Below are 27,083 nucleotides of genomic sequence, written 5' to 3' on the forward strand. Positions count from 1 at the left end.
TAACTGTAACTAAACTACACAGAACAAAAAACCTGCACAGTTTTAGTTTTATGCAGTCCCCTGTTGCTTTCTTCATGCCTTCGATGAATGTCTAGACAGGCTCTGGCAGGAAATTTGATGAGGGGCGGAACAGTGGTTTCACATGTCAGATTGCTCTCAGTGAGCTTCTCAAACTCTGCACTGAAAAACAGCCTCCATCCAAGACAGGCAGTCAGTCCCATAATGCACCAACACCCTGACTGAGTGCCACGGCTCTGCTGACTTCCTGAACGCTTCCTCTTGAGGGTTCTTCTATTTATAGTTTTGTCTTACTGTGGTTGCTGGAGATGAGCGTCCATACAAGCACCACTGTAGCTGACTGTTGCAGGTGCAGGGGGCGTCTACTGTGACGCTCTGACTGAGGTCCTGCATCCACCTCTTCTCATCCACAGCTGCCAAATACCCCGTCTCAATTACCCACTGCTGTCTTTAGCAAACAGTTCATAACATGTGAATAAACACTGATATCTGTCACACGTCCAAACCCCTCGGATGATTTTTTACTGCTTAAATTACAGTTTGCAACTCCAATATTTCCAATGAACAATTAGAGCAAAGACCAAAAGTTAAAAAAAGAATCATCTCGTGACCTTTCTGATTTATTTAGTTACTCTTGGGACCGATCACTCTGACATGGTGGGAGCCAGGGGGCTAAGTAGTTACTACTTACTTGACAAATAGCAAAATACAACTTACACACATTAATAGCATCTTAATAATAACTACAAGAATACACAGTACACAGAGACTCACAGACTTTAAACAGGATATGCAGAACTTTTTACATTTTACAGGCAGTTTTACTCCTCTGAGTACTGACGGCCTGTCTGTCTGTCTGTCTATCTGTCTGTCTGTCTGTCTGTCTATCTGTCTGTCTGTCTGTCTATCTATCTCTCGCTGAGTACCTATCTGTCTTCTGATCTGTCTATCTATCGATCTGTCTGTCTGCTATCGTCTGTCTGTCTATCTGTCTTTCTGTCTATCTATCTGTCTGTCTGTCTGTCTATCTGTCTGTCTGTCTGTCTGTCCTGCTGTGCAGTGCTGCTCACTGAGCAGCAGGGGGCAGCAGATGTCCCCCTGATGTCCACATGCTGCAATAAGACGCACTGAGCTCCAGTCTGTGTCAAACACGCTGGAAAAGTCCGTCAGACCCCAGGTTCACTGACAGCTAACAGGAGGCTCATGGGCTGTTTCCTGATGGTTCACTTCTTTGCTGCCAGTATCAGATATCCTGCAGTGTATCAGTCATAAGATGAAATGAGCTCCGGTGATGATCTGGAGCAGGAGAGGATGAAACATGAATAAAGCAGGACAGATGAAATAAAGAGATAAGGATGAGGGACAGGGATAAGGATGAGGGACAGGGTGCAGAGTAGTAGGGGTGAGGAGGAGAGAGGATGGAGGAAAACAGACGATGGGAGGGGGAGGGGGAGGAGCGGAGAGGAGAGGAGGCAGTCTGCTTCTCTCGCAGGAGGAATCAGCAGCTGCTGCAGGACAATGGACTGTCTCTACTACGGATCCTAACGGGCTGCGTGTGACCGACTGCAACAGAAGGTAAGACAGACGAGCACCTCTCGGTGTGAGCACCGTCCGAGCCGCGGTAACACTCCTCCGTTCGCCCGGGGAAGGAGCGGAGGCTGCAGGAAGGAAGCGACGCAGCGCAGCGCAGCAGCCAGACACCCGGCGGGGCCTGCGGACACGGAGCGGCCGCCCCCGGGTCCTAAACCGGCCGGTGACACGTTATAACGCACACACAGCGCTGTCGATCGCTGGTAATGTCGCCGTGTGCTGGATTAAAAACGTGATCAACCACAACAAACAAACAACAAACAAACAAACAACAAACAGACAAACACGGAATACCGGAACCTCGGTGTCCTTTCCGCCAGAATCACCGTCGAGACCGTTAGAAGCTGCCGTGACTCCCGGCAGTAAATAACAGCTACTGGGCTGTGGAGGAAGGATTTCAGACGTTTCTGGTGAATCCGGCGTTTGTGTGATGTTTAACAGGCGATTTGAAAAAAACCCCGTGTTGAAGTGCGAGGACGCCGTCGCCTCCCGCTTAAGTGGAATTTGAACAAGAGGACAACACGAGACGCACGAATTACAGTTGACCTTCTCCCCGCGGGAAGCGCCGGTCCGTGGGTTACATGCACGCCGAATGAAAGCCTGGCACCTCCTGATTCACCTTAGCTGTGAAATACTTTTCGATCACCGACGTCTACTTGATAAAAAAGCATCGCGGCAAAGAAATTGTGTTTTTTCGGATGGGGTTTCGCAATGAGCAGCATATGTCGGGTATTGCCAACAAAGCCTCTCTCTGGCCAGCAGGAGAGGGAGCACGCAGTGTGTGTGTGTGTGTGTGTGTGTGTGCGTGTGTGTGTGTGTGTGCGTGTGTGCATCTGCTAGAATGAACCAGTGCACTGGGCCAGGCCTGGGAGACTCCACCACAGATGCAGGGATTGTGATGAGAATAGATGGAGTCATTGTAGCTGCCATAATGTGCCCTCTGTTAGACACTGAGCGTGTGACGCACATGCACACGCAGTGATACAGAGGTGCTGCACAAGCACGGAGGACTTAAGGGCTTATTGCTCATGTCTGAACTGGCAGCATGTTACTATGTCAGCGTAGAAGCATCCACATTAGTGACTGCAGCGACTGTGGTGATCACATCCAGATCCCTCACAAGCAGAGGTGACTGGTCCGCTCCAGTCCCCGGTGTTACTGCACATGAGCAGACAAGGTCATTGTAGATGTACCACAAGCCCAAACACGTCTCACATATATCATTTGGAAAAGCACAGGGTTGGTCGTTTGTGTGTGTTTAAGAAGGCGGGGGCCCTCGGGGACCTCCTATCAATAGATTAGAAGTCTATAGTCATTTGCCTCCATATGCTGAGGATGATTGGTGCAGAGCTGTTTTTTATTTCCCACCGTGTTGTTGTTTCTCCCTGACACCGTGCGTGGATAACGTTTGGAGGAGGAGGAGGCTACAGGAGAGAACGCAGAGGACTGTTCTCCAGTAACAGAACAGAGCAGCCTCAGTGGAGAGAAGTGCTTATAGAGAAGTGCAGTGGCAGCACATACAGTAAGAGGAACTGAGCTAAATCAATGACTGCAGCGACAACGTGGAGCACAGCTTACTGGACGGCGCTCTCTAATGAAGTGACTGCATCTGCACAAGAATGTCTTCAGCCTCAAACCAAGAGGAACCAGAGCCCTGTCTGGAGTCAGAGTGTTGACCGAATGACAGGAAGCGACCCCGAACAGCGAGGATTAGAGGGTGGAAGCAGACAGATGAAGCATTAATTGGAAAGACAGAAGGAAATTCAGCCGGTAGGAACCCCGACAAAGAAGAGGAACATAGTCTGTCACACGGAGATGGAGTCACATTGGTTGGTCTGTGTTGTGCACTTCAGGTTTGTGCTTCAACACGTTGCATTTGTCACTGAGACGTGGAGCCACCAGCTTCATCCTAACAATAACAGGAAAAAGGCCGAGCATTGGATTGACTGTGTGTGTGTGTGTGTGTGTGTGTGTGTGTGTGTTTTTACTGGCATCCGCGAAGGCTGTGCGCTTTACGTTGGATCTGCTCACATAAGTTCACATGATCCGTGTGTGAGAATCTACTGTCTGGCAAGACAACGTCACGAGACACAACGCGGATGCAGTTTTCGTGCTCGTGTCTTTCAGCTTTCACCGTGGTCGGCAGGGACGTGTGGAGTCAGCGTGGGGCCAGACAGGAACATAAACACACTACGTTCCCCAGAATGCCTTACGGCAATGTTTCCTGTGTGTGTTTATTTGAGTGAAAAGTTGTTTATTTGGAGGTTTTACCACCCGGAAGAGAGTTTATGTGTGTAAACAAGGATGTCAACTCCCAGAATATCAACAACAGGGTGCAACGTGTTTGATCCACTTTCAGTTCACATGCCTGTTTGGTTTGCTAATTACAAGTAGGGAGTTCAAACCCAACCCGGCAGGAACTGTCTGTACCCGAGGGGGAGAGTCCCATTTGAACAGAAGTTTAGAAATCATGTTCGTGTTCGGGCAGGTGGAGCTGGATGGAGCTGGATGGAGCTGGATGGAGCTGGATGGAGCTGGATGGAGCTGGCTCACGTGTGCTGTGTTTAGCGGTCAGGGGATGTCTGATATGTGGTAGGTAGGGTCCAGCTAGAAGAGCACTTTTCAGATTCACTTCAGACTACGTTTGTTTTGCAGTGTGAGTTGTTACATTGGAAGAAGTTGTACGTGTTGTGTCATCGTGACAATATAACTTAAACCACAGTTTGAATCTTCACACCTCAGCTGTGAATCTTCACATACCTCCCACAGTCTGTTCGCAAAAATGAGATGTGCCTCTGGCTCTGTCCACATTTGATGAAGTAATTGTCTGAGTGGCGAAGCCATTTATTTCTTATTTAACCTTTATACAGCTAGATCTGTGATTTTTTTTGTTAGCTTGTATGATGTTGGTCCTCTTTGATGTGGAGTTTTGCTCGCTAGGTGTCAAACAGATGAGCTAGGTTAGCTGTTAGGCTAACTAGTCGCTGGCAGGAGGCTTCACATTTAGCGTACAGTCACAAGAGTGGTATTGTTTTCATGCAACCCAGCAAAAAAACATATTTTCCCAAAATAAACAGATCCTTTAATGTTATGGGTTTACTAAGTTTGCTTTCTTGAATAATGAAAGCTAAAAACTGCTAGCAAGACATTGCATTGTTAGAAACCAGCTAGCTGCCTAGCACAGACAAAAGGAACATTTTGTAGGGAAGATGTCATGCAGGCAATTAAAGCACGTTTGGAAAGATAGAAGCTCACATTTTTATATCAACCTGCTGAAATTCATTCTCATTTAATGCTCTGATTCGACAGTTTTTCTCATTGGCTTTTGTCATATCGAGGCTTGTTGTCATTAGATGCAGAGCGATCGAGCCTGATTCAATCATGAGGCAGAGCTGTAACACAGATCTGACAGCACAAAGTGCAAATGCAATCAGCTGGTAAATTAGATTGTAATCACGAGAAAACAGTGTGATATCTGGGGACCGCAGCAGCGCCCTGTAGTCGTGCGCTGACTTTGTCTCAAAGTAAGTTTGGCATTCAGAGCAGCAGCATGAAGACACACATGACGTGAGGCCACAGCGCGTCATCATTTTAATTGGATTATTTTGATGGCTCCTGGACTGCCATGTGGGTGTTATGAAATGCACAGTGAACCAGTCGGGGTGCTATTCGATGCTCTATTATTTTTAAATCCAGTTAAATCCAGTCCGTTTCCTAAAACCCCACTGGGCATTCAATTGCCTTGCTTTGTGTAAAGATATTCAGTGTGAATATCTGAGTTAGATTTTTTTATTATGAGACAAGCTGATTGCCTTGTGGTTTGAGGTGCTGTTAACCGTGAACCACAACATCCCCGGTTTAAATCCAGCTGTGGGCCTTTATTTCACATCAATCCCCAGCTTTCGCTCTCTCTTTACTCTCATTTCTAGTCAGATCTCAACTTTTGAATTTATAAAAAAAAAAAAGCAGAAGTGCTTTTTTTTTTTTTTTCCACTTAAAGCCACACACTAACTGCAGTTACATGAAACAAATAAATAGTTTTAAATGCAGATTGAAATGAGTCTGAGAACTCCCAGAACACTGATGTTTTTTAAAAGTTTTCCCTGAAAGTTAAGATCATAAAAGCATCCTGTGTAGCAGAAGAATGTAACTACATAAACACAGAGAGAAGAAATATCGTAAATGACAGCGAGTCAATGATAATGTTGTTTGTGATAACGCCATAACACCAAAAAAGGAAGCGATCACAACATTAAGATGTTTAGCAACTGGAAATATGCAACAGTCCAGCAGTGATCACACAAACTATGATGAAAGCGCTTTCACAATTTCATATTGTTACGCGCCTCATCTCCTTTCACTGGACGTTCACATCTTTTATTGTGATGCTGTACATCAAATTAAACTGCAGAACCTGGGCTAAAAGAACATATAAACATTTTATACATGCACCAAACACAGCTCAAATGCCAACTAATTTGTGAGTAAATATCAAAGTTCATACCACACTGCTTCAACAACCCACTTGCTACATTTTGTCCTCGCCTGCCACGACACTTTGTGCAGTACACACGAAACACAGCTCACACATTCCATAGACATATGCCAAAAAATGCTAGATCGAAGCATCAGGAAGATAGAAACCAAAGAATATCAACAGCAGAAATTGCTTCGATAAACAATAGTTGTAATTCTTCTCTTTGATGTTTTGCTGAAATAAATCCGTTTGAGCAGCACAAAAAGGCTGTTTATATATAGACATATATAGTTAAAGATATAGTCCTGCCTTTTTGGATTTTAGAGCTAAAGCTGTATCATTTCAAAGTGAATTCTCACCATAAAGTGACATCAGTAACACATAGCTTGATATTTACACATCCTAACACATCTCACAAGTGTACCCTTTACTATGACACCAAAATTATTCAAATAGACCTTGTGGTTGCAGAGATATATTTATTTATTATGAGTATGTGATTTTCAAGCCTAAAAATAGGCTTAGGGCCAAGTAGGTTAAGTTCAAACTCCATGATTTGTGTAATAACATACAATACTTCGTTGGCATTAGCCAGGAGAACAAGTTTCCATGTCTGTTATGGTAACTCATTGGGTATTTGATATTGATTAGGGATCACAGAAAGTGATGTATAACAAATATAAATGATAGATCTGTCTGTCTCTCTCTGCGTGAATCAGGAGGTGAATGCCAAACCACTTCAGGATGTTGCCATCATCATCCCTGCTAACCTGCTGTTCACCAGGGGGTATCTGATTTGCCAAACATGATGAAGACTGAGCCCCCGTCTGCCACGGGGGGCAACGGGGCCCCGGGTGGGAGCAGCGCAGGAAGTGGGAGCTCAAACCTACGGAGTCCATCTCCCCACCGTAACGCATATGAGGCAGGACTGGCGGCGCTGAAGAGGGCCACTGACCACCTCAACAATGCCGCTAATGGAGGCGCTGACCCTGCCCTAAAGCCCGCTCTAATGCCCCGCCCAACTGGGAGGGGACGAAAATATGGATCAAACGTTCACCGCATCAAGAACATGTTCATGCAGATGCAGTCGCCTGGTGATGAAGAGGACGGAGCCAAAATGATTGGTGGGTATTCTCACGCTGTAGCATGTGTTGACATTTTGACAGTGACAATATACATTATAATTCATAATGCTCCTCAGTTTAGGTTTTTTACAAGCCCTGCTCTCACACAGGTGTTCAGTTATAGTTGCTGGTTACACCTACAGTCAGGTGGATGTTTGCTGGAGTGGTACTTAGAACTTATTAGTCACTTAATCCTTCCAGTACATCCCATAACCAGTCACAGCAGATCAAGTGTTCAATTTTCAAAATAAAAAAAATTTAGTAGGTTAGTGCTTTTGATTTACTCTACCTGAAACCAAAACTGTTTCAGCAATGGATTAGACAGTGTTGGGTACAGATTAATCTACATGCTCAAAGCCTTTATCCCCTTTAAGACGAAAACTAAATCTCCATCTTGCTTTTCCAATAAAGATATTTTTGACTGTATTTTTTGCATAACATTGGTCATTAAATGATTTCCAATTTTCTGTTGTAAATGGTAACATCTAATTAGGTCAAAGTACAGTACTCTATGTTTATTTTTCAACTTCATTAATTAACCTCTGTATTTAATGAGTAAAGATGTCTAAGTAAAGAAAGCTCACTTTTAATCATAGTTAATTATAGTTATTACATCTCTAGACACCTACATAATACATATTTCATTTCTTTTCATTTAATTAAACATCTCAGACACATTTACTCGGGAGAAAACTGGAGGAGTCAGACCTCAGTTTGCTGCTGTCATATTGTGTGCTATTAAGAATTACATTAGGATTACATTAGCTGTGGTTACTTCAGTCTCTGCATGTTGTCCATTACAACAACTGAGAAACCAAAGCATGTAAATGCACTAAAATAGAAAAAACGTACTTTTACTTAGTTCCTCTTGTAAGTGCTGTCTTCATAATTATTTGAACAGAACAAGGCAACAGAAAAAAATTACACAGTCGACTCGCATAATTCTATTTGAAAGCTCAACCCTCCTGTCATTGGCAGGTAAAGAGCAGGCAGTTAAACTGTCCCTGCCAAGGGCGTCCAGCCTCAACGAGAACGTCGACCACAGCGCCCTCCTCAAACTCGGGGGTACGGTCTCAGAGAGAGTCAACCGCTTTGACTCTAAATCCGACATGGAGGGCAGGGGCTCCTCATCAGGGTTTTCCAAACTGCAGGAGACCAGGAGGATCTTTGAGCAGCGGACTCTACAGGTCAGAAGGCCTTTTGTTTTACTTAATTGGGTGTTGTGCACATACTTACAGTCGTGCACAAAATTGTTGGTCCCCTTCTGAAAAACAGAAGGTTTTTTAAAAACAAACTAATGAAAGTGGCCCGAACATGTCATGTCGGCCTGAGATCAGTGATTGACTGACGTTGTTGTCTCTTCCAGGAGAAGCAAGCGGCTACAAACCGCATCTTGTTAAAGAAGGAGCGGGCGTCGGGCTTCCAGGCCAGCCGTCTCGACGTTGTAGCTCGCTTTAATGGCTCTACTGAGGCTCTGGACCGGCTAGATGAACCTGCTCCTCCCGCTCCGGCTCCGGCTCCTGCTACTCTTCCTGCTGCTACTGCTGCAGCTTCAGGCGGGCCTGGAGAGGCCGTGAGCCCCACAGTGAGCCAGCTCAGTGCTGCGTTCGAGAAGGGTGAACTGCAAAACAATGTCTACCTCCCGCAACGTCGCTCAGCCCCTGCCCTTGCACCAAAGCCCAAACCTCCACCCAGAGGGGAGCCGGTTGAGAGGAAGGTGAGAGAGTTAGCGTAACTTTGAAAACATGCAGGACATCCCTGTACTCTGAAACTCCTGTAGACAAAAAAAAAAAAAAACTGAAAGTGTTTAAAACCAGAACTAGAAGTTAATTAGATGATCTCTCCTTATCTCTCCCTCACTCTTAGGCAAAGGTGTACCCTTCAGGTAAGGAGGAGTGCAAGGAGGTGGCAGCAGGAGCTGTGAGCACCAGTGAAGCTGAGCTCCAACAAGAGACTGGTCCTTCACAGAGCAGCATAGGAGGAGTGGTGGCTAGCGAGGAGAACGAGGGATTCGGACAATCAGGAGACCATCTCTCAAACTCCTCCTACTCCTCATCATCTTCAGTGGCTGTCACTTCCTCATTCTCTTCCACAGAAGCTAAACCTGAGTCAGAGGCACAGCCAGCTGCAACAGAAGCCCGGGGATCAAGTACGGTGGCTGCCCCACAGCAAGAGCTGCTGGCTGATGAGCAGGACGGCTCCAGCAGTGGGTCAGATGCTGGAGCCAGGCTGGTGCAGGCTGAGGTTCATGCCTCATTGGAAAATGGAGAAAAAGAGCCTTCATCCTCTTCTCCCTCCTCGGAAGAAAAAGGCGGTGATTCCGATATGAGAGATAAGGAAGAGGAAAACGATGAGGATGGTTCGAGAAAGGAGGATTACTCTGAGGGGGATCTGGTGGATATTAGTGCATACAGTGGGATTGGGGAGGAGGACTCTGGTGGGAGCCAGTTGGACGATGAGGAGGATGAGGAAGATGAGGAGGCATATCAGCCAGAGACCAGTTGCTCTGAGATTGCCGGCCTTCCTGAAGAAGAGGAGCCCGCGCCAGCCAATAGGAAGATTCAATTCAGCACTGAGCCAATCAAGGTGAGTGAGCTTTTATTGGATGTCGTTGCTCTTCTCAACACTTTTATTATGTCCTTAGCTAATTAGCCTGGTCTCATGCTGCTGTGAAGAAACATGATTGGATTAGTAGCTTTGAAGTTCCTCAGTGGATGACGGTACTGTCAGAGCTGTTTCCATATCACTACTGAGTGCATGTCTAGCACTTGGGGGAATTTCGCAACATTTAACCGGTAGTTACTACTTGAGTGTTACTTACTTTTAGCTTCCTATTTTTTCATTTGACTGATCGAAAAGGTCGGAGAGTTGCTATGAGAACAGGATTCACCCTACTGGAGCAGTGATGATCCACAGCACAAATCCTGAAAGACTGACTGTTCACTTGCATGATTACTGTTGAAGGATAAAATAGCTGCACAAGACAGAAGGTCAGGATGTCACCAGAAACATGGTGATTCTTCTTTTTCAGGAGGAACAACTACAGCAGATTGCCTCATTTTTTGGTTTGGTTTAAGATACTGTGGTCAGTGGTCTGCGATAGAGAGGGAGAATTATAGAAAAATGTACAAAAACAAGCAAATAATCATTATTATTGGTGTAGTAATAAAATTATATAATAAAATAAAATAAAGAGAGAAAGAGAGAAAGTGAAGTGTTCTAAAAGAAAAAAGATGAAACATAGTTACACTGTTAAAAATAACAATTTAAGAAAATTATAAATCTAAACTGAAACCCCTTTTCAAATTTCTTGTATAACATTTCAAGGAAAATGCTTAATCCTTTACACTTTTGTAGTAGGACTAAGTCCCCCTGGTGTCTTTTAGCTTATTGCTTTGTTGTTGTTGTTGTTTTTTGTTGTTGTTGTTGTTGTCTTCATTCTCATTAACCACCTCAGGAGCAGGCAGCTGTTTTTTAAAAGGAACGTTTCTGTTCTCTACTTGCCCAGCACCAAAATAGCAGACAGAAAAAAAGCTATTGCCTTATGCATTTAGAAGCTCCACTAGAACCAGGAGCTGGTGGAGATGAAAAAAGAGCTTAAAAAAGTAGAAGATATTACACATACTTATTCAGTATGTTGTGTTTACAGTTTGTTTTACTGCTGTTAAACCGCTAAATGCTTACCACTACTTACCACACGGTAGAAACTCAAGCAAAGAAATTAAGAGAACATAGAAATGATTGAAAAGACTGGAACTCTCTGACTTCCTTCTCCTTTATCATATCATACGGGCTGCTAGGGGTTTTTTTCACTCTTTGATTTCGCCACAGAACTTCCTGCTGACTCTAGCTCAAACTGTGCCTGTGTGTGTGTTCGTAACGTAGATCTTGATTTAACACAAGCTCCTTTCTACACTGGAGCGCTACTTTCTTCTGCCACTGCACAACCACCACCCACCCCCCTCACTGCGGCAGTCAGCTGGTTGAGCTCAGTGTATTGTGAAACAACATGTCTCAACGTGCAACGATAGAACTGTCAGATGAATAACTCACTTCCTTCACGAGAAATCTATTGAGTAACATAGTCTTTAATAGGATACCATATAACATAAGGTTGAAGAATAGGAAATCAGATAATAAAGCACTGGATGCTGAGGCAGAATTTAATGTTGTTAGACAAAACAAAGCCTGCAGAATGGACACTGACAGTGAGGATCCTTTCCTGCTCAGTCATGTTGACTCATGTAGGCGGAAGAAGGAGGAACATGTGTTATTTCAGGCCAGGCGTCAGGTCAAAAAAGAATTCTTTTCATTTTTTTGGACCTTAAAACACTTAACCACCAACCTCTTTAACCACTGTGCAGCTAAAAGTGGAATTGTGGCCTGAAGCAGCGTTGTTTACTGCTAAGGTGACTGACACACTTAGCTGCCTAACCACTCGTGTCAAGGCTGAATGTGCTACAGATGTGCAGCCAAACTTTCTGTTCACATCATTAATGTCAAGCACACATACAAAGAATAACAGTTGAGATGTGATGTGATGTGATGTGATGTGATGTGCCCACACCAAGTGAAAACCACCTTAGGTTTTACCCCCCATGATTAATTTCAACTTTAATAAAAATCCTGAACCAATACATTTTATTGGAAATAAATTGGAAGAACTGCTTACTGGAGAGTCTTTAAGATTCCACTATTTGTTGGCAAAGGCACACTTCCTGCAGCTAGCACATTCTTTATCTTGGTCTCCTCTCTTTAGAGGGGGCTGCCACTGTGAAAGGTAATGTGCAAGATACACTAAGACTCATTGAAGGAAGCCACAGCTGACAATACACCTATAGTGAACTACGGTGTATCAAGTATGATTTGAAATCAGATTTCAGACACCTGAAAATCGAATTCAATTTTTAAATTATAGATGGGTTTTATTTATACAAACATTTTAAAGGTTTTTTTTCAAAGTAGCCTATTTATAGCTTATATTTTGAAATTACTTGAAGTTACTTGTTGGAAGATTAATGATTAGAGGGCAGAGTGCATGGCTATAAGATCAAGAGGCATGCAGTCCTAGTGTTGCTGTTACTCCCACAACATCTCAGTAGGGTTGAGATCTGGTTAGTGTATTGGCCACTCCACTCTGCAGACAGAATACCGGGTCACTGCTTCCCTAAACAGTTCCTGCAGTGTTTATTGGCCTGTTGTAGATATGGCTAAGTTTTTTCTTTGCAGCTCCGCCTACAAGGCCAGCATCATGGAGTTCCTGTTGATGTTGAGACTGGTCTCAAACTACACAGTCTGATGTATTTGTCCTCTTGCACTTGTACAAATTGTAATAGAGCCAGTTTTCCACGCCCTGTGAAACTGAACCCATAATTGCTGATGCTCTAGATACTGAAAATACAGATGTTGGGATAACACAATTGCTCAAAGGTTTTCTAATTATCAGGGAGTATTTTAAATTGATAAACTTGCATTAGCAAACGTTCCATTGGAACTCAGGACTAATGTTTGCTGATGGTCCTCGTTACACTTATGAAGATCAGAGATTTTAATGGACAGACCAATTCTTTTATTTAATTCAGAAGAGCACTTTAGCAAAAGACGGCAAACACTCAGCACTCAGCATGATGACTGTGGGCAACAGAGACTTTTCTGTCTGCTGCCACCACACACACACACCACTCTTTTACCGCCACTGTACACATCACTGCAAATTCATATTTTAATGGAATATGGGTTACATCCCAGAGCACCCATAAAGGAATCACCATGGTAGTGTGTGGTGTATATCAAACCATAGGAGAGAAAGTGACATCATTATTGCATGGCTGATTTGAACCAGTAACTTGTTATACACATTCAGAGCGGTGTTCTGCTAAAGGGGAACAGAAAGGCAGTCAAGTGTTTCTGTGTGCAGACATGTTGGGTGTTGTTCACTGTATTTGAAAAGTGGTTGGTAGTTGTTCTGACATCATGATTTACCTCGCCAAGGAAAGTTCAGATATCCTCCAGTACTTAGCAAGCCTCCAACCTGCCTCCACAGGCTGTAAAAACATGCTGTAATAGATAGGGTGTACTGTACCTCTCTGTAGGTCAGTGGATCTGTCAGTGCTGAGTTGTATATAAGACTGCCTCTGTAAAGCAGTTGGAATGTGGCAGGGTCTGTTTGTTTTCCTTGAAAAAAGTACATGTAGACACACACAAACACACACACACACACAAGCAGAGGAAGCCAATTGATAAGGATCACAAAGTAGACCTTTGTTTAGATTGAAAACCACCTGGTGTGTTTATTTATGTCAGCTAAAAATAAAAAGTAAAATGCCATCCTTTCTACGGAGTTTGGGGATGCACCTGATTCTGATTAAGATGAATAAAGGCAGAGTCCTCTGATTTATGCATCAAAGTCTGTCAATGGGAGAACTACTGTATGTGTGAAGAAACTTACAAATACAAAGCCGAAGCTACGTGCACAACCGGTTGAAGGCAAAGATGGTGGACTACCGATGGTAGCAGGAAGTAGTCAGTACTATCCGGAAGACTAAAATGGACATAGCTGGCAAGTGTTATGCAATAAGGTTGAGTGGTTAGTGTTAGGGAAAACCGTTGGTCAAGCTGGTAAAAACATTGTCTTTTGAAAAGGTTGACAAGGTCGTCAACAAAGGATAACGTGTAATGAAAATTGATGGCATCTCTGTTTAGTCTGGATCCATTTTAGATTTATTCTAAACTTGGAAGGTTTGAAAGGGTTTTTTGCTTCTCTTCAACTGCAGCATTAACAAAATCTCAATGCGAGAATTTACCTAGAGCATCATTTACATCTATAATTCACCTTAAAAATGTCAAATGACCCCACAGGAGCCACGTCCTCATGGCTCATGCTCACTGTCGTATCACTGAAATCAAGTCTGGGGGCTATTGTTTATTCATTTTGATTCACTTGCTAGTCACATGTTCACAGTTTCAAGAGTGTGGCCGACCAACATCTAAAAGGAAAAAGTCGGGGATGGTAGAATAAAATGCATCCCATCACAGGTTCAAACTGACTTTACATCTATGTGACAGCTCAGTTTTTTACGACCTCTGCCTGTCTTTACCTGAAGACATGCTATCACGACTCCTCCTATTGCAAACCCATCAGTGCCCAGATATGAAAAGGTTTCCTTTGCCAGCTGCTGCCTCAGCACAGCCAAATTATAAACCAGAGGATACCAACGCCCAAAGCCTTGTCTCCACTAGATATGACTCATCCTCAATTTTCTTGTCATCCATCTGTAAGAACTTAATTTTAACTTGTGCTAATTTCTGCTTCATTCATGCTTGTAACATGCACATCTGCATTTTCTTTATATTTATAGAGGCACATCTACTTTCAAATTCTGTAGATTATTATTTATAATTGTTATTTGGTTCCAACCTGCTAAAATGTCCACAGTAAATATCAAGCATCATTCTGTTCAAATGTAACTTGATGCCTACTTGTACCCTTTTAGTTGACCACTTTATATTTTGTTCATATACAGTATGTTGTACTTTTGGGAAGAGTATTTGCTACACAAGTGTTTTACCCTAAAGTGTCAAACTGTTAATTTATTTAATATTCGATTCATAAATACGGTAGTCTGCAACATTTAGCTCTTTTGCTTTGTGTTAATATTCCATATAATGTAAGTTGTCTCTAGTAGCATCCTTTTCCCAGTCTTGACCCAGTCACCTGCCTGACATCTTCCTGACCTCAGTGACTGATGCCGCTAATTCACTACACAGCCCACATGGATTAGCGGTGTGTTAGCAGGCTTCAGCCTTTAACCTCAAAGTTGTTTTTACTTTTGTTTTACTCTTTCTTGTAGCTACACTGTGAAACTTTTGGAATTCAAGCTAGTGGTACCATGACACTGAAAATCAGTCCACACCACCCTGCTCAGTGTTTAGGTATTAGATGAAATTACAGTAAATAGGAAGCTACAGAACTCCCCGTGTGATTGGTTAGAAGAGTGAGCCTCACACAAAGACCATTGAACTTGGATGGAGTCCAGCCAGACATCCTAAGTAAAGTCAGGACACAGAGGGCAGAGGCTGAGCTCCCTTGTGTAGTTAGAGCGCTTCTACATATAGTCTGCTGTTTATGTAGGTTGTGTTTGAGGACAACTGAACTTGAGTGTGAACACTGACCTCGCTGTGTCAACACGTTCTTATAGGAAGCAGCAGTTAAGACAATTAAAGGGGGGGTGTTCGTTTTTCTTCTTGCAGGGATTTGTTTACTTCTTTGATCATTTCAGCGTTATCCCTGCAGTTTCTCGAACGCATCAAGAATCGTCTGCAGCTCCACATTTATTAAGTCATACGTGAGATCAAACTGGGAATATTTTTAGCGTCGCTCCACGTGTTGGCTGATGTTTGTTTTGCGTGCTGTTGTGTTGGTATTTCTGTAACTAAGTAGACATTGTGTTTTCGTGACGTCTGCTGAGGATGCTTTGAACCTCTATGCTCACTTACACAGTCCCGCTGCTTTAAAGTTACTCAGCAGGAAGGAAACAGGAATCAGTTTAACAATCATGCCCTCTGACCCTGTTTGTGTCAGTGTGCGTGTGTGTCTATGTCTGTGTGTACTTATCTTTTGTATTCATGGTCATGCAAATAATACTAAATAATACTGTAAGCACCTCCTACACATAAAGGCCCTTGGCTATGTTTCTCTCCGTCTATATGTCTCACACACAAGCATTAGCATATCTGCCAGACACCGATGAGGAGAGACAGCAAGTCAGTGCCAGTGCCAAACTCACGCTGGGCAAGCCTGTGGTTGCCGCGGAAACAAAGCCGTGTGATCGCCAAGATGGTCATCAAGGAGACAGATGCCGCTGACCTTTTAGAGGGGGGAGGGGTGCGACAGAGAGGGAGAGAGATGATGGATGGGAGGGTACAGTGAATGCATTCACACACAAAGGGCAGTAAGTCAGCACTGATTCAGGCTGGCTGCTAAAAGGTTTGCAGGCCTGTTTTATTCAATCAGAGGCACAGAGGCCTTAATGAAAGTGTTCCTTCTGAGTTCTGCCTGTTTGACAAAGCTAAAATACAAGTTTATGTGTAGCAGTTAAATAAGAGCTAAGGCACGGAAGCTTTCTGACCTTTGACCTTTCCCTTGTGTGCAGGTCTTCACCACCTACTCTAACGAAGACTATGATCGACGTAATGATGACGTCGACCCCATGGCAGCTTCGGCCGAGTATGAGCTGGAGAAGAGAGTTGAGAAGCTCGACCTGTTTCCTGTTGAGCTGGAGAAAGGTACACACACATTCACCACACACACACACACACACACACACACACACACCCATCTTTACAATCATTGAGAGTCACTCAGTCAAGCTTCTTATGTAACTACACACACACACTCACACACGTGTACATCATAACCAACAGGGTGCTGCTAGCGGACATACACTGTCTGTCTAACAACTCCATTATCTCCTTATGGGATTAAACTTAGCGCAGATTAGCCTAATTAGCAGCTAGTAATTCTGGACGTAATGGATTTGAACCAGCAACCATCCGTGACGGATGCTCTCAGCACAGCACAATAGCTGTAATAATGACTGAAGTTAAATAGCATAAAATGCGGATAAATTATTATTTTTGTTTGACACACAGCACTCAGTAGGTTACGTAAGGCCTAAACCAAAATGGATACTTCACTGTCTATGACCAGTAACATAAAATATAGACCAGGTATTCAGTATTACTGAAAACATGTAATAATGATTCATGATTCATGGACAACTATGGATGGATTATTTTCAATATTTACACTGTTACGTCTGTGTGTGTGTGTGTGTGTGTGTCTCCCAGACAGTGACGGTCTGGGTATCAGTATCATAGGTATGGGTGCTGGAGCTGATATGGGTTTGGAGAAGCTGGGGATCTTTGTAAAGACGGTCACTGAAGGTGGAGCTGCGCAGAGAGACGGCAGGTAACCTGCTCACCTGTCCACACCTGTGCTCGGTGCTTCACACGGGGCTCTTCAGACACCGCTTGGCTAGTTGTTGGTAGCATTCTTGCTAGCTCAGTTTAAGTATTTTGAAGCTGGCTTGACAATCACAGTTTCTTTCATAGGCACATGTTTCCTATTGTACTGAGATTCTCTCAACAAGTGAAACTAAGTCCAATGTTGACTTTCCTTTCAGTTTTGTTTTTGGTTTGCAATAGCCCCTGAGGAAAAAAGTTAGCTTTTTAGTTGCCTTATGTTAGCTAACGAGTTAGCCATTATCTTTTGTAAGTTTTTGGCAGTTGGTCTATAGAGGACGTCTGCAACTTTTTTTAGCTGAAAACAACTGCTGTGGTTGAAGATGACACTGTGAGAACAGAGAGAGTGAAACTGAACACTGGCCGGAAAACCAAATCAGTAAGTTAAAGTGCATTTTGTGAGCTGAGGGGAAGTGCAGAGTCATGTGATAGAGTCTGTGGGTTTGTCTATAAGACACTTTTACATTGGACATAGTCATTTGACACATTGGCAATATAACAAAATCTGTTAATATGTGGGCGGAAAAAAACTGATTAAAGGCAGAATCCAAGCTTGCATCGAAGAAGAGAACGTTCTTGCACGGTGACACTCTTTTGCTACACTTGGATTTTTCTCTGTGTGGAAAAAACCAAACCAAGTGTAATACGTGCTAAACATACAGTACTTCAAGATTTGAAACTGCCCTTAGGGACTGTTCTTGTGCTGGCAAACCTTTATTGCAGATCTCAGTACAGAGTGTCTCCTACTTTTGTCTACATAAATAGATGATAGAAAGTAAACATGTTTAAAGTTTAGTCAAACGAAGCTTTGTTCATTTCTGTTATTTCCACCCTTTTTTGTGTTCGTGTTCGAAGGATCCAGGTGAATGATCTAATAGTGGAGGTTGATGGGACCAGCCTGGTCGGTGTCACTCAAAGCTTTGCTGCCTCTGTCCTCCGCAACACCAGCGGCACTGTCAGGTCTGTCGCACACATACACACTCACACATACACACTGTTCTTCATACAAACACTTTTTTGGTGCATATCCTGATTTTTGCTTCACTAAATTTACACATACCTTGTGCAGATTTGTGATATAAATTACTTATTTTTCAGGCTTTTGGTTGGTATGTGCTGAAATTCTGAGGTTTGTGACAGATGCGTTTTGTGTTATCGGTTTGCAGTGTGTGATTTTAATTTACCTGTTATGTTGGTTTGTGCGTGTGACATGTATTCAGGTTTGCAGTTGCTGTTTCATTTGAATTTCTCAGGTTTCTGACTGTGTGCTTTCAGTTCTTTAGGTTGACTAATAGGTTTAAAATGTGTTCAGGTTTATTATTTGTATGTCAATATTTTTCAGGTTTGTGATTGGGCGGGAGAAGCCGGGGGAGCAGAGTGAGGTGGCTCAGCTGATCCAGCAGACTCTGGAGCAGGAGAGATGGCAGAGAGAGATGATGGAGCAGAGATATAAACAGTATATGGATGAGGATGAAGAGGTACAGTACACACACATATACTGTATAACAATGACAGGGACTGAAGGTGTCAAACTGCAGCAGCTTTTTCCCACATCAACTGCAGCTGCACGGAAAAATAAGAGCAAGATGAACAAATGAGACAAAATTGTGACAATGTGCGTAGTCTGTGTGTGCATGTGTGTGACAAAATGTCCTCTGTGTGTTTACCATAGTTTGGCTTGTAATTACAGACTCTGTCTAGCTTCTCCACCTTGTGGTCAGAGACAGTAACATGCAGCTCAGCACAACATTAACTATTTAAATTACTAGTGTGTTTCATTAACAAGAAAAATGGTTTTAATTATTGCGGTGGCTAAATCTCCAAAATACTGGGGTTGATGAGCTAAATGTAAATTCTCCCTGTAATTACAAAATAATGAGGCTGTAGAGTTAAATTAAACCAATGACTGACTGAAAGGTGTAATTCCTCATCACCAGGGCTGTTTTTAGGCAACAAACTAAGATAGTAAATTAAAAGAATTAGGTTAATCTTATAGAAAATTTAACTGAACAGTTTTGGGTTTTTTTATTATTATTTTTGTTATTTATTATTTAAAAATTACAAATACTTCAGAGTCTATTATAATTTACTATGTATTTACAGCGATGCTTCAGTAATTCAGCATTGCACCATGGCAGTGGAGAGAGATTAAAATTATCGACCAACAACGGTGCAGCAGTGTGCTCTGTTGTCACTCACAATGATTCTCTCTGGCAGGCCGGAGGAGCCAAACAGACAGTCAGCCGCAGATTTTCTCACAATCTTATCTCATTTGTTCAGCAGATATTAATGTAGACAGTGGTGTGTGCTCTGGCTTGATGAAGCCTAATAATAAATAGAGTCAGAAAGCTGTTAGTGGTAGATTAAGAAGAAGAAATTATGTGGTCATTACATCAAAGAGTGGTATATTAAGTGCGGTGCTAAATTTTGACCAATGGATTTTTTTGTCAGCATTAAAGTTGCTGTCAGTCTGATAGACGCAAGTTAATGTGAAACTAATTAACTTTTTATTGTAGAAGAGGAGGGGAAGACAAATGATTAGCAGATTGGTATTGATTGTGTGAATCCTTGTAGTGGAAGATGGTCACAGAGAGCTGTCTGCATTAGATTTCAGAGGGTTGAGTCTGAACTGTGAGACTTCCACCAAGAGTGTGTTTCTTTCACTTAGTTTGTAATTTTATACTTGTGTGGTCAGTTCCAGGCTTACTGCCATCTATACAGTTTAATGTGACACATACTTCTCCTAATTATGACACAAAATACTGGAGCTGGGAATAACTTGTTAATTTGGTATCAGTAAATATTGTTTGTGCTAAAATAAGCTAACTGGTTGTAAGCTGTAGCTAGTATTTAAATCCCCTCTATATCTGTTTATCTGCAGACTGGTGAATATGCAACAGATGAGGAGGAGGAGATGAGTCCAGTGTTTCCAAATTCTATTGAGGTTTTTGACCTGGCAGAGAACCAGGACATGTTGTCCCCTGTGGAGCTGGACCCTGAGAAGCTGGCCCATAAATTCAAGGAGGTACAGTCGCTATAGATTTAATTGCAAATGGAAAAAAATTTACACTTAATAACCTATAATGACGAGTGAAAACAATTTGTTTTTGCAAATGTATTAGTTTTTGTTATATAATTAAAAAGCAAAACCTAAAATATTCCATGTCAAGTATGCTGTCTCTTTGGAGCAGGTTGTCCTTCAAGGTACATGCCAGTGAAATATGCCACCATAGCATGATGCTGCCACCACCATGTTTGTTTTTATATTACTGTCTCTGTCCATAGCTCCAGATTAAACATGCAGTAACCCAGGCAGAGATCCAGCTGCTAAAGAGAAAGGTGAGACCATACAACAGTCTTGTCAGTCTTGTCTTCATATGCAGAATTGAAATGCATTGAATCATCTAGGTTCTACTGCAGCAAAGAATGTACACTAGCATAACATAATTTCTTTTGTTGGCTGAATGATGATTTAACTCTGGCTCTACCTCCCACATACCACCTCCTCCTTCCCACACTGACCCCCTTACCTCCAGCTGGCTCATGCTGAGCAGGATAAGTTGCGTTGGCGGATGGAGCGTGCTCAGTTAGAGCAAAACATCCGGGACAGTAAAGAGAGGATGGAGAAACTGGAGGGCTACTGGATGGAGGCACAGTCTTTGTGTAAGGTAAGGTTGTCAGGAAACATTAAAAACAAGGAGGCAGAATGGAAGAAGTGTTTAATCTGTCATTATTTAGCAGCTCCTTTCCCCAACAAGCTTGTAACCTCCCAGAAACTAGTTGTTTACATTGACTGAGGGTGTATGTGCGTGTGTGTATGTTTTCAGGCAGTGGATGAACACCTCAAGGAAACCCAGGCTCAGTACCAAACCCTAGAGAGGAAATACAGCAAAGCCAAGAGACTGATTAAAGAGTACCAGCAAAAGTAAGAAAGGAGATATGTAGCAAAACTTGATAGGAAGGTGTAAATAGCATCCAAACTAACGCGCGCGTGTGTGTGTGTGTGTGTGTGTAGGGAAATCGAGTACTTGAAGAAGGAGACAGCTCAGCGTCAAGTACAAGAAGAAACTGAGGCAACACACAAAGAGGAAACAGACAACCTCCAGGAAAAAGTAAAATACTCTATTTATCATTCTGCTATTTTTCTTTTTTCATCTGCTCATAGTGGTATTTCACAAGAATACTCAAAGGCCCCTATTACAGCTACTTAATTCTGCTTGATCAGGTATACTAGATTAGACTGCTCTAAATCAAATTTGAATTGAAATGGTTTTCCCCTAGGCTCCATCCTTGGCCCTTTTATTTTTACACATTAAAAAAAATTTTTTAAATGTGTTATAAATAACCAATAAAGTGGAAACAGTTAAATAGAAAACTGTAAGTAAATTAAACATTCTTCTGTTCTCTTTTTTACTAATAACCTACTTAGGACTGTTCATTCATGTCTCTGTCTTGTGTCAGGTATCTTCTTTATGAAAAGTCTGGCTAAAGTGTTGCCTGGAGCTCAGCAGGTTAAATTACAAGTGTGTGTACATACATGTGGCTTTAATCAACAACACAACATTGGTATTAAATGTTAAATGGTTATTTAATGAATCATTATGATGACAAATAAAATGGGAAACAAGTAGAAAAATAATGGCCAGTATGTCCAAAAGAGTGAACTTAAAAAGAGATGCCATCTGCTCCTGGCAGTATATTTGAGCTGCTGTATTCAAATTTGAGACTGTGCACAAGCTTAACATTTATAAGAACATAAAAATTACTGCAGTGAATTGTGATTGGCCGGTGTGATTGTCACAGCCTCTTACTCTTCTGTTATATACGAGAGTGTATGTTTATGTTCCAATCCAGAATCCAGAAATATGCTGTGATCATAATGTACGCTATGCTCACTCATTTAAAACTGAAAAGAAAAATGTCTTCACTGTGTTGTCCTTTTTACAGATTACAGACTTGGAGACCAAGGTGGATGCTTTAAAGACCCCCAAGCCCTCCTAGACTGCTGCTACTTCCTACCTCCTGTCTGTGACGTGACTGGAAAAGGAGGAGCTCTGCCTTCATTCTGGCCAGGCTGTGTTTCATTCCAATCAACCATTTACTGCACGGACAGGTAGTGGGGAAATATGTAAGAGAGAGGAAGACGTGTGCGACACACAAAGAGGAAAGAAGCAGTCTCTCATCTGACATCTGCCAGCAGCTCAGAGCTCCGTCAGTCAATAACCAATCCCAGAATGCACCTCTTGTAATACCCAAAATCCTTGTGTGTCTTCCTCGCAATCAGCTTGGCAATCAACACGGGAACTACATACAGCAACTTGTACTTTATTTATGGATGCTCTGTTTTGGCTTCACCTCTTCTCATTAACAGTATCTTACCAGGATTCAATTACTGATTGAGATTTCTTTAAAAAAAAAACAAAAAAACACACGCTTTTAATAAACAGGCTCGTCACAAAGTGCTTTTATTGAGTGACAGAGGAAAAAATTAAACAGAATTATACAAGAAAGGACAAATGTCATTTGATTATTGTCCAACCTTTGAACTAGGTGGTTGCTGATCCATCTCTTTTCATTTTTGGGACCGGACTGGATTCTGATGAAGAGGACAATGTTTTCTTTTGACTTTGATCATCTGAATCAAAAATCACAAGTAGAAGTGGCCACCTCAGTTTAAAGACTCAGCATTATTTCATTTGGGGAAACCTGGTAGTAATGACAAAACATGACAAAAGCCAGTTTCGGAAAAAGGAAATAGCCACCACAGTATGAAAACTATGAAACAAGATGACCGACAAATGTCTGACGAGTGACACAAACAGGGAAATTACAAAGCTTCCGCAGCTTCCCCCAGCTTTTTTTTTCTTCTTCTTTTTTTTCAGCCTGTCTCAGTCTCTGCAAGCGATGGAAGGAATCAGGCAGAAGCGTGCGTATCGGGTCTGAACTGTGGCAGCATTTTGTTTGTATATATTCTATACATGTCATTAAAAGCATTTAAATGGCTTAAGCAATGTAGTGGTTATGATGGACGAGAGTAAGACAGTGTACTGAGTGAAAGACAATGTCTTGCTGTGGTTTTTTTCAGTGTCCACATTTAGATTTCATCTCTTTTCTTTTTTATTACCATCAGTGGCAAACAGGGTGTGAATAGTCTAATATGTGCTTTTAGAGCCTTAAATGGTTTGTATTTGTTGGTGTTACTGCAATATCTGTGAGTTTACATGCACACTGGCATCTCATTATTCAGGATAGTCATGTTGTAGGAAACATCCGATTTAGTTTTGTTTGATTTTGTCCGAGGTTGTTCAAACATTTTTAGAGTTCGAGCTGCTCTAGAAAAAATCTCACTGGTTGAATTTTACGTAGTTGGTTGGAACCAAAGAGCTGAAAAGATACAGATCATGGTTTTGTGAGCCAGGTATTCTAATAAGTATTTCTCTCTTTTACATAAATATAATCAAGTATGCTTAATGAAATCTGGTTATTAACAACTGTAATCAACTTGTGTATTAAAAAAGTCATTTTGCAGTTTACCTCACACATTTATTTATCACAGTTTCCTGCTACCCCTCAGCTAATATCAACTTATTAGGGCCTATAGAAGCTATTTTTAACTTATTAAAACAGTTAAATGTAATTGTATACTTAATTGTGAAACTTTAACCACAACTAAGTATGTAGTAAATCCACTAGCGCTTGATCAATAAACATGGCAAGCTGAAAAAAAATGAGAGTATTATTAGCAGCTACATATGTAAAATTGACATTTAAAATCAAACTTATTTTAAAATGTAAATGCTACTGAATTTCTAGCATTAGATTACTCTGAAACAATTTGAATGTATCCCTTCAGGCTCGACTGATTATTATTATTTAAATTAAAGTTAAATATAAATTCTACATGTAATATGAATCTAATCTTTTGAACTTGTACCATTTCAAAGCAGGACATTCAAACCACATAAAGCATAAAATGAGATAATCATATAAAAGTCTTAGTTAAAGATAAATGTGTTATCTGTTGTTATTTCAATGAGTATTATCTTTTCATTAGCTAGTCGTGCCTTTTTGGCTGATGTACCTGGATCATTGTCTAAGTTGATCTTGATCAGCTGCAGTGTTGTTCACAAAGCAGTGTGCATGTAAACACACCTCTCTTGTATTAGTAGAAGAGTAGAAGGCCTGAACTTCGGCTTGTGGAGTTATGGTCATGGGTTAAATAAGTCATTGTGTGGTCGGTAAAGGTCGGAACAGGAACCCAGGTTCATCCACATGCATTTTCTTTTCCTAAACAAAGTGTTTACTGCTTTTATCAGTCACATCACATCAGTTGCAAGAGGTTTTAAATGCTCAGCAGAAAGAAAGTTCCCAGTGCTGGGGTCCCTGACTTGACACTTACTGGTCTGTAACAGTTCTCCAACTGGCTCGTGTAGAATTTGTCTTCATTTGACAGTAGACATGGGGAGTAACCCCTGTCCAGCTTTTCCCCACAAACAGAATGTACACGTTTTCAGTTGAGGAATGACTCTGTACGTTTATACAGTTCTATATTACTACTCTAATTGATGTGTTTGATGATGGCTGTTTGTTGTTCCAAATACAAGGTTCATGTTTTCATGTGGAAAACAAACTGGTGCTCAATAAGATGGTGTTCGACACAAGTAACCTGCATAAAGTTTGGAGTATGGCCAGTTGTGGATTTTGCTGCTCTAGTGTTTGTCATTCTCCGTGGTCATTTAGATGAGTTCGTGTATATATGAATCAAAGTAGTACAGCTTGCTGGCGAGCTCTGTTTAGCTTGAAAATGCTGAATTGAGAGAAAGAAATGGGACCACATTAAATCCAATCAACAGGGAGAGTCCGTTCCCGTGTAAGATACAGAGGAACAGTAGAGATCTGCTTCTCTCACGGTGTGTTTGAGGTCTGAGTGGAGTAAGAAGACATTGTATTGTCTCTTAGGTAACAGATGAGAATAAAATTGTATTACGCACGTGATGTCTTTGAGCAGTGCTTCCAGTGATTTCCAGGAAGTTTAGTACACCGCTCATGGTGCTCAATGAGGCCCAGAAACTTGTGATCCACTGACTAGTCACTTCCAGTATTACCACCGGCAGGTAAAATGTTCAGTTGTCCTGTAGACCTCAACTCTGTTAGTCCTAATTCGATGATGCTGGCATGCTCGTGGCAGACATGGTAAACTTTAAACCTGCCAACCATCAGCATGCTGACATCACTGTTGTGAGCATAGCCGCATGCTAACATTAGCATTTAGCTAAAAAGCATGACTGTGCTCAGGTTCTGTACAGAGCTGCTAGCGTGGCTGCAGACGTTTTAGTTTTAAAATGTTGACCTGGCAGTACGCCTCACATCCCATGTAAAGGAAAGACCACGTCAAGGGTCTGAACTGAAGCTATGTGACTTACACAAGATCCGTTAGTGAACATGTGTGTGTAAAAGAACAATGTTCAGTGACTCGTGGTAGAGAGGATTGTGTACTGCTCCAATCAAAAACTGTTGAGGAGTTATTTAATGACCAACAGGAATATGATGATGTTTCTGTTTCCTGTAAACGTGCGCTGCCCTGATGTAACTGGTGTTTGAACTGGAAGGCCCTGACTCCAGACTCCCAGCTGTATGTGGGTTCACATACAGCTGAATCGGAACAGTATTTGTTGTTTACATCACGGTCGCGTGGGGAGGAAGCGTGTTCACAAGTCACGGCATTGTTAAAGGAATGAAAATCAGCCATAAGCAACTCACTTCTTAGTGTTAGCGTTAGCAGACTTAGCAGTATTCCTTTTAAACGCAGTCTCATCTCTATGTCAAACCAATGCAAGCTGTACAACTGCTGTTTTATCACCAAATCAACTTCTGGTCACTTTGGGTGGAAAATCGAAACACGTGAAGTGATCACTTTGCCTTGTTAGGACTTTTACTTAGTTGACATACTGCTTTTGCCTTTACTAAGCCTTTAGATGTGTGCTAGCTGTAGCTGACTATCACTGTTGTTACCATGTCTGCTGTTGCTCGTTCAGTGAGGGTTACCAGTGTTTACAGAGTGTTTACCAGTGATTACAGGCCGACGACAGCGTTTAACTGTTGCTACACATCGTTGACAGATTGATGCCTTTTTTATTTTCTTTTGTTCCCACGACGCTTTCCAGTGTTTCGCCGTTAACTCTCCCAGTTGAATTCAGCTCCCCGCCGTGCTTTGCATTCTGGGAGCTGTTCCTCGAAGCTGTTTTCCTCCTGGTGGCCTCGGAGCAGCGCTGCTGCAGCAGGTTATAGGGTTTAGTGCCTTGCTCAAGGGTGAAGGATAAGATTGTTGAGAGCCGCCTATCCAAACATATTAACGCCAGCATCATCGAGGTGTTCGGACCCAATTACACTTGATTACAAGTGTAGTTTCTTCTCCTTGGTGATGCGATGACCATTTTTGATGCTCAGGGTGGAAAACGAACTGGACAACTAGCAGATTCTGTCCTGTAACTATTGGTAACCAGTCTATAAACACTTGAATATTTAAATATATAGAAGCTACCCAGTTAGAGCTAGTAGAGACAGATCTGTGTTACATACTGTAGATCAAGTGTTTTCTTGTGCTCACAATGTGTTACACTCTTAAGAATCGGGAGAAAAACTGGGGTGGAATTAAAACAGAATCACTTCACGAAACATGGTAGTTTTTGCATTTGCATTGTGTTGTTATACTCCGATATTAAACTTCCATGACATTCTGGCGCTGTTTTAGTTGTTTTGTAATAATTAACCCTCGGCTTGACTTCTTCAGATAGACTGATGAAATCTGAATTAGGTGTGTTGTGTGCTATGCTGGGTGAATGGCCATGCAT

General features: G+C 42.0%; 1 protein-coding gene across 3 annotated transcripts; it reads left to right on the forward strand.

The window, feature by feature from the left end:
• The first annotated feature begins 1,449 nt into the window (after nucleotides 1-1,449).
• On the forward strand, nucleotides 1,450-23,757 carry LOC113153324 (neurabin-2-like). Of its 3 annotated transcripts, none has more exons than XM_026346901.1 (15): nucleotides 1,450-1,593; nucleotides 6,805-7,209; nucleotides 8,188-8,396; nucleotides 8,576-8,926; nucleotides 9,076-9,795; nucleotides 16,362-16,494; nucleotides 17,059-17,179; nucleotides 18,088-18,192; nucleotides 18,575-18,710; nucleotides 20,114-20,257; nucleotides 20,518-20,571; nucleotides 20,769-20,900; nucleotides 21,060-21,157; nucleotides 21,248-21,344; nucleotides 22,180-23,757. In XM_026346901.1, the coding sequence occupies exons 2-15, from the start codon at nucleotides 6,891-6,893 to the stop codon at nucleotides 22,231-22,233; spliced, it is 2,673 nt and encodes an 890-aa protein (XP_026202686.1). In that variant the 5' UTR covers nucleotides 1,450-1,593; nucleotides 6,805-6,890; the 3' UTR covers nucleotides 22,234-23,757. The 3 variants fall into 3 exon arrangements, with proteins under 3 accessions (XP_026202686.1, XP_026202701.1, XP_026202693.1); XM_026346916.1 differs by having other exon boundaries at nucleotides 8,194-8,396; XM_026346908.1 differs by lacking the exon at nucleotides 1,450-1,593 and adding an exon at nucleotides 1,676-3,461.
• Nucleotides 23,758-27,083: the final 3,326 nt, after the last annotated feature.

The sequence above is a fragment of the Anabas testudineus genome, chromosome 8, assembly GCF_900324465.2.
Source record: "Anabas testudineus chromosome 8, fAnaTes1.2, whole genome shotgun sequence".
NCBI lineage: Eukaryota > Metazoa > Chordata > Actinopteri > Anabantiformes > Anabantidae > Anabas > Anabas testudineus.